Source organism: Pseudophryne corroboree, chromosome 3, assembly GCF_028390025.1.
Source record: "Pseudophryne corroboree isolate aPseCor3 chromosome 3, aPseCor3.hap2, whole genome shotgun sequence".
Classification (NCBI taxonomy): domain Eukaryota; kingdom Metazoa; phylum Chordata; class Amphibia; order Anura; family Myobatrachidae; genus Pseudophryne; species Pseudophryne corroboree.
In genome coordinates, this window is record NC_086446.1 from 333,259,464 (window position 1) to 333,266,122 (window position 6,659).

The window sequence follows — 6,659 nt, forward strand, 5'->3', positions numbered from 1 at the left end:
TATATATATATATATATATATATATATATATATATATATATATATCTTATTTCTAATAAATGTTATTTTTATCTCAATTTTATATGCTTAGTAAAACATATTGGTATTGGTCATTCCGCTCAGTGAGACATTTGTCATTTATTAACATTTGTGGGAGCTGACATTAATTTACAAGGTTAATCATAGAGTGCAATGTTGCAATGACTTTAGTCGGTAAATGGTAGACTGTTTTGTTGCATTTTACCTTATCTGCCGATATTCTGAAAAAAATAACAATCAAGGCTCACACTGATCATGTAGTTAGACTCATTTTCCTTTCAGGTGTAGTGTCCCATTAAAATAATTTTATACCATGGTTGAGATGCTTATAACTATATTTAAAGATAGGTTCACAAATGAATTCAAATACCAAAGATGTATCACACTATAGTTACCTATAAGTCTATAAGTGGTCAAAAAAGATACTTATAATAATTTTACATTAAAGCTAATTTTTTGTTGCTTTTTTGTTTTTTTATTGAAGAATTCTCTTGATAAGTAGGAAATTTATGATCCCAAACACTTTATTTTCTTCATAATGAATAGCACAATGAAGATTTCCCAATCATTCCTTCCCTTCATAAATAAAATGCCATTGTACAATCACCCTTATGCAATTAAAATGCATTTCTTAATATAAACATTCAAAGACCAATTAACATGCTTTAGAAATTTCTATTGGAAAAAAAAACTAATTTTTCATTAACATATTTTAGACAAAATAAACAAGTACATTACTGTTGATTAAGCCTTTATCGCCTCTAAATATATTTTTATTTTTTCATATTTATTATTTATATTTGGTAATTGGTTAAAATTCCTGGTCTTGTTACATTCTTGTTATAAAGTGATTTTCCAACAGTTTAATCCATGTAATATATGTTCATAGTTTGGAAATATAAAACAATATTTCAAACACATTCTGTACAGTGGTAATTTTTCAAAGTGCGTTATAATCTTGCACCCCAGCTAAATATTTAGCACATTTTATTTTGTCCTTTAGATCACTACCCATAACAAATCTTGCTACCTGCAGCCACAAGACTCAACCACCATGTCCTCATATTGCTTGTAGACCACATTGTTGGCAGAATCTATATATAGTATGCTGATTGGACTGAGTCTTGTTGGAACACAACAGGTAGGGGGCGTAGTCTCTGGATCCATTGAGTTCATCAAAGTTTGGATTACTGCATGATTTGTAGGTTCTAAGTGAGATCTTAGTGGAAATTCACAAAGACCTTCACAATGATATGCTTCATACTCCAGAGGTGCAATAATCCAGTCATCCCACCCCATGTCCTTGAAGTTGACGTGAAGGGGCTTCTTGCTACATCTTGCTTTTGAATTCTTATTGGGTCTCTTTCTTGCTGGAAATGGAGCTCTTCTCTTTCTCCTTTGGTTGAATAAATACTCATAGACGGTTTTATCATCTTGGCCAGACCTGGCTTTAATCTCATTAAAAAACAAGTCCCGTTTCTTTGTCCTACCAAAGACAAGAAAAATTGCTTTCTCATTAGTTTGCCGACCAGTTCTGTTAAACCCCACAGTTTTTAAGTCAACAGGCTTCCCTTTCTCCAGCACCTCTATCTCAAAACATAAATGAGCAGTGTTCTTGAAGTTTTTGAAAAGTTTCCAAATATCAAAAACTTCCCACTTTGGCGTGTCGATATTGCTAAAAGTCCGGGAGTCCAGAAGAGAAGCTGGTTTCTTGTTTGATGGACATATGTATAATTTTATCTGTGAGTATTTTCCAGATAGCTGAAATTTGGCATCTGAGGGTCTTTTCCTTAGAATACGCAATTCTGCACCAAGCAAGCCATCTTTTTCCAGTGCAGTTATATCAAATAAGTATTTTTGTCTTCTTGTCACTGTCATTCGTTCATCTTTAAGCAAAGAAAAAGAAAAGTCAATTATCATTGATTGAAAATTCTGGATATTTTGCTTATATTACTGCAAAAACAATACTTTTAGGAGGTTAAAGAAATTATATGGCAAGGATGCCTGCTTTATGTATAAGGGAAAATGTATTTACTTACAAACAATTTGTTTAATGGATTAGTGTTAAAGTGTTACCTGAACAATTGTGCTGTAACCAACAGCAACCAACCAACCAACCAATCAATCAATCAATCAATCAATCAATCAATCAATCAATCATATGTTATCTGTAATTGTTTTACATTGCAATAAACAAAAGATATCTGTAATCGGATAGGTTATTATGTTTTACATAGCACTGTGTTTTAAATAAGCCCCTTTTTAATATATTAGCTATACTTTGCAATAAGGAATAAAAAACAGTAAACAGTTCTTTTCCTATACATGTTGCTTACTCAAATACATATCTACTACAAACTGCCCTTAATAAGTATAGCATTGCTTTGTGCTGACCAGTGACTGCATTGATTCCTGTCACATGTTTAGATACAACGTTTCTGGCATGTCTACAGATCATCACTATGCTATTAAGTGCATTCATTAGTAAATGGACCATTAGCCTTTATGATCATAATGTGTTGTTATTGGAACATCAATTTCCTCTATACTTTAGGCACAAATCATGAAGAATCTGCTTGTTTTCACTGCTATGATTAAGGGTTTATATAATGGGGAAATTCACATGATTTACTGCACTGCAGGATCCAAAGTGCTGGATGCTTTATTAGCTACAGGTGTTTATAATATGCATTATACAATACTTTGCTGAAAATGCCTCTCTTCAGCTTTTTCACATGTCCTGAACACTAGTGAAGTACTTAAAACTGATTTTCATTATAAATATGATGGTTTATATTTTCATTATGTTCCACAGAGACTGCAGTATAAAATAGTTAAATAGCCAAAATATGAGTTACCACTAAGTAAATCATCCTTACAAGCCCTTAGAACAATATTTTGTCTGTTTCTCTGCAATATGTCTGTTACATCACAGGAGCAGACAAAATGTTTATTTTCACATGGAAACGGAGTGAATTTTTGTCAAACTATACAATTAAACACAGTTCCTGTGCAGAATAACCCTGGAGCTCTGAATTATAATAGTATAAATCAGCTTTTACATAATAATACATCCATGTTAAAAATGTAAAATATAACTTATATCAAGGATGATGAATGTTTTCATACTTAAAAATAACAGCCATTCTTACTAAACTGTGAATAATGTCACAAGTAAAAGAGATATAAATTACCTTGCTGTTCTTCAAAAAAATAAAAATAAAATAAAATAATAATAATAATAATAATAATAATAATAATAATAATAATAATAATATATATGTATCTCTTATTAAAATGTGTTTTCATGCAAAAGAAAAAGACACAAAATCACAAAAAAAAAAGAATGTAAAACTTATTTGGAAAATTAGAATTAAATTTAGTTATTGTATTAAAAACCGTTACTGCAAAAGAACTATAAATAATGATAATAAAAATATGTTTAAGTCACGTGCCAAAACTTATGGCAAATTTGCAAAACGCAGAACAAAGAGACAGAACATTCAACAGACATTCAGGACCACAGAAAAGCACTATAGCTCCTCACTGTAACAGGTGCAGGGCAGTTTTCAAAGATCCCTGTGTTTTCTTTGTCTACAAAATTTCAGCAATAACTATTTCCTTGCCTCTAGCAAAGAAAGACCAGAATCACACACTGCTAAATGGAAATGCTGCAATAGCCCCAAAAGATTTTATTTTCAAACTCCTAAAATATTTAGATGTGTTTTGGAATGGAAGAAAGAAATATGAATTTGTAAGTGAGACATCAAAAGATTCTGGTGCACTAAGATCAGGTTGTACACATTAAACTTATTTATAATAAAGTTTATACAGAACAAAACAATGTTTTTGTTATGTTTGTTATTTGCAAGTATTTCAAAAAGATCATTGGATCTGGGATACTCTTACCTTGACCTTTGTCAATAAAACTGGTGATAGTGTTAGCTAACCCAGCCTCAAGTTTCAGACTTCCATTTACACCTTTCTTTTCAGCATCAGATAGAGTTTTGTACAGTGATAACATGTATTCATGAGGAGTTATAAGTGGATGCTTGAAAGTGTCTTTTTGTTCTTTCTCTGGAATAGGGTTTGCAGGCTTTTTGGGTTTGAATCCAGCAGAATCTGCATGGACATTGACAATTTTAGTAGAGGACTTTCCACCAAGAAGCAATGGCCTTGCATTCACAATTTTCACTGCAGGTTGCTTATTCTCAGTGTTTCCATTATTGGTTTCAGGAGTAGGTCTTTTTGGAACTTCTTTCTTTGGTTCATCATTTTTGGCTAGGAGAACCTTAGTTTGGAGAGCAGCAGTCTTAGTTCTGACCCTTGGAAGGCCAACTCCATGACCAACATTTCCAGATCTCGTTGTGTTGACCTTCAATGAAGGGGTCTTCTCCTTCCCTCCTGCTAAAGGTATACCTAATTTAGTTCCTGGGTGGGATTGACCTTGCTCAGAAAGGCCAAATACAAGAGTAACTATACTGAAGTAGTCCCAGATCAGATACCAAAGCAGTAGGGGGATAAGTTTCAGTATTTTCATCTTCTGATTTTTCTTTGAACATCACAGAAGGAAAAAAAAGCAAAGGGTCCACCAAATTGGCATGCGACAACATGAAACAAATTAAAAACCAATGTTATCAGGAACAACTTTCTTCTTAGTTTCCTCTTTAAATCTGTTTGCTTAATGTTGTTATCCAGTCCCATAGTGGAAACTAACATGAATCTTGCTCTAATATATTTTCTCCAGTGAGCAGCTGTAAAGAACTTGCTCCTGAAAGGTAAAGTTTACCTCCTGCTTTTCTGCTTGAAAACTGTCTGAATACTTGAAGGAGTCTTGTTTAAATCTGAGAGTTTTTTTTTCCAAGGAGGAAGAATGGCGTAATGCTGCCTCTGTGTAAAACCCTTTTTTAAAGATTTGAATCCTTTCCAGTGAAAATATTTCACACACAGAGTCTTGCAGGTGCTCAGAAATCTTTTACAAACCTGAACTCAGGAATTGGAACCGGAATTCCAACCAAAACCAATTTAATTACTCTCTGATGTCATGCTGTCTAAACTAATTTAAGTGCGATATATTTCTTTAAAAAAAATAAAAAAAATCTTTAACCTTTCCATTAACGTGAGTCATACTCTATGTGAAACCATTCTGTAGGACCAAAACGTCAAATTATGTCATTTAAAGAGGCAAAGGGTCTGTGTTAACCTTACATGAACCTAGGGGGAATTACAACATAAATATTGCTAATCTTTTTTGTGTTAATTAGAACCCTTATAATACCAAAGCACTTAACAAGTACTTAGTCTCTCAGATACACAGACAACAAGCAGCTGTTATTACAATTAATTACTTAGATACATTTTTTCTTATTTCTCTGAATATTTTTGGCTCAGCCCTTTCAAACTATAAAAAAGTTAAATTAAATTACATGTTAATGTGGTAATGCCATAGCACTTTCAGAATACTTTATAAAATGTTCTATAAAATTAAGTAACGCAGCATTGAATAAATGAGAATTTAAGAGGCATAAAATGTCCCTGTTTCATATAAAATGCAGCTATGCTTTTCCAGATGTTTTTCTTCCCAGAGATTTAAGCCTGGCATGACGTTGAGCAGCAGTGTCCCCTGCAGTCTAAATTGAAAATAAAAATTCCTTTTGTTAACTTTTTTTTCCACCATACCTGCCTGTATAACAGCAAGTGATGTGCATAATCCAGCAGTATTGTGGGGAAAGGATATGAGGCAGAAACTAATTACTATATTTCATGGCAGCAGAAAATTGGTGTCTCTACTGATCAGAATAAATATATTTATGTCTAACACAATAAAAAAGTGTCATCATGTCTTCTGCGTCCCTACATTTGAACATATGTTACAAATGGCATTAAGGTTCTACTATCACACCTTGTTCACAACTAAGACGACTATGGTATACTGTACATACTAAAGGTCAACAACATAGATTTTAGATCAATGGAAATCTATCTAAATTGATGTTGTATTTTGGAACTGAAACACACACATTTGCTTACAATTAAAAATGAATATGAAAAATTTGTCTGTTAGCAAATGCGTGTTTTAGCCCATGAAACACAACATTGATTTAGTTTGATTTCCGATGCTTTAAAAACAATGGAAATTGATCTCTAGTTGAGGATGCCGGTGGTCAGAATGCCAACATTGGCATCCCGAAAGTGAGAATCCCAACAGTGCTTTGTAAAAAACATAAGCCTAAACCTTACCCTCCACCCTAAACCTATTCCTCCGTCCCCGCAGCCTAACCCTAAACCACCCCTCCAACAGCCTAACCCTAACCCACCCCTCCTGCAGCCTATCCCTAACGCTTCCCTCCCGCAGCCTAACCCTAACCCTCTCCCCCACAGCCTAACCTTAACCTCCTCTCCCCGCAGCCTAGCCCTAATCCCCATCCTCCCTGATACTTACGTTCCGGTTGTCGGCTGTTGTGATTCCGACATAGGTATTCTGACTGGTGTTGGGATTCTGGTAGTCTTCTGTCCGCTGGCATCCACTGCATTCCCTTGTGACAAACTGGTTGGATTTTACTTTGTAGGACAGATACATAGCTACAACATTCTGCCCTCTGATGGTGCTGCCTAGCATG

General features: G+C 33.9%; 1 protein-coding gene across 1 annotated transcript; it reads right to left on the minus strand.

Annotated features, from left to right (window-relative positions):
- Positions 1-831: 831 nt before the first annotated feature.
- Positions 832-4,805, minus strand: GDF5 (growth differentiation factor 5). The gene is made up of 2 exons (XM_063963523.1): positions 3,949-4,805; positions 832-1,925 (listed from the first exon to the last, which is right to left on the minus strand). The coding sequence occupies exons 1-2, from the start codon at positions 4,577-4,579 to the stop codon at positions 1,066-1,068; spliced, it is 1,491 nt and encodes a 496-aa protein (XP_063819593.1). The 5' UTR covers positions 4,580-4,805; the 3' UTR covers positions 832-1,065.
- Between the last annotated feature and the right edge of the window lie 1,854 nt (positions 4,806-6,659).

Coding starts and splice junctions, on each gene's coding strand:
- GDF5 (XM_063963523.1), bottom strand. CDS start 4,579: ATGAAAATACTGAAACTTATCCCCCTACTGCTTTGGTATCTGATCTGG. Junction 1,926..3,948: donor TTTTATTGACAAAGGTCAAG/GTAAGAGTATCC, acceptor CTTTGCTTAAAG/ATGAACGAATGACAGTGACA.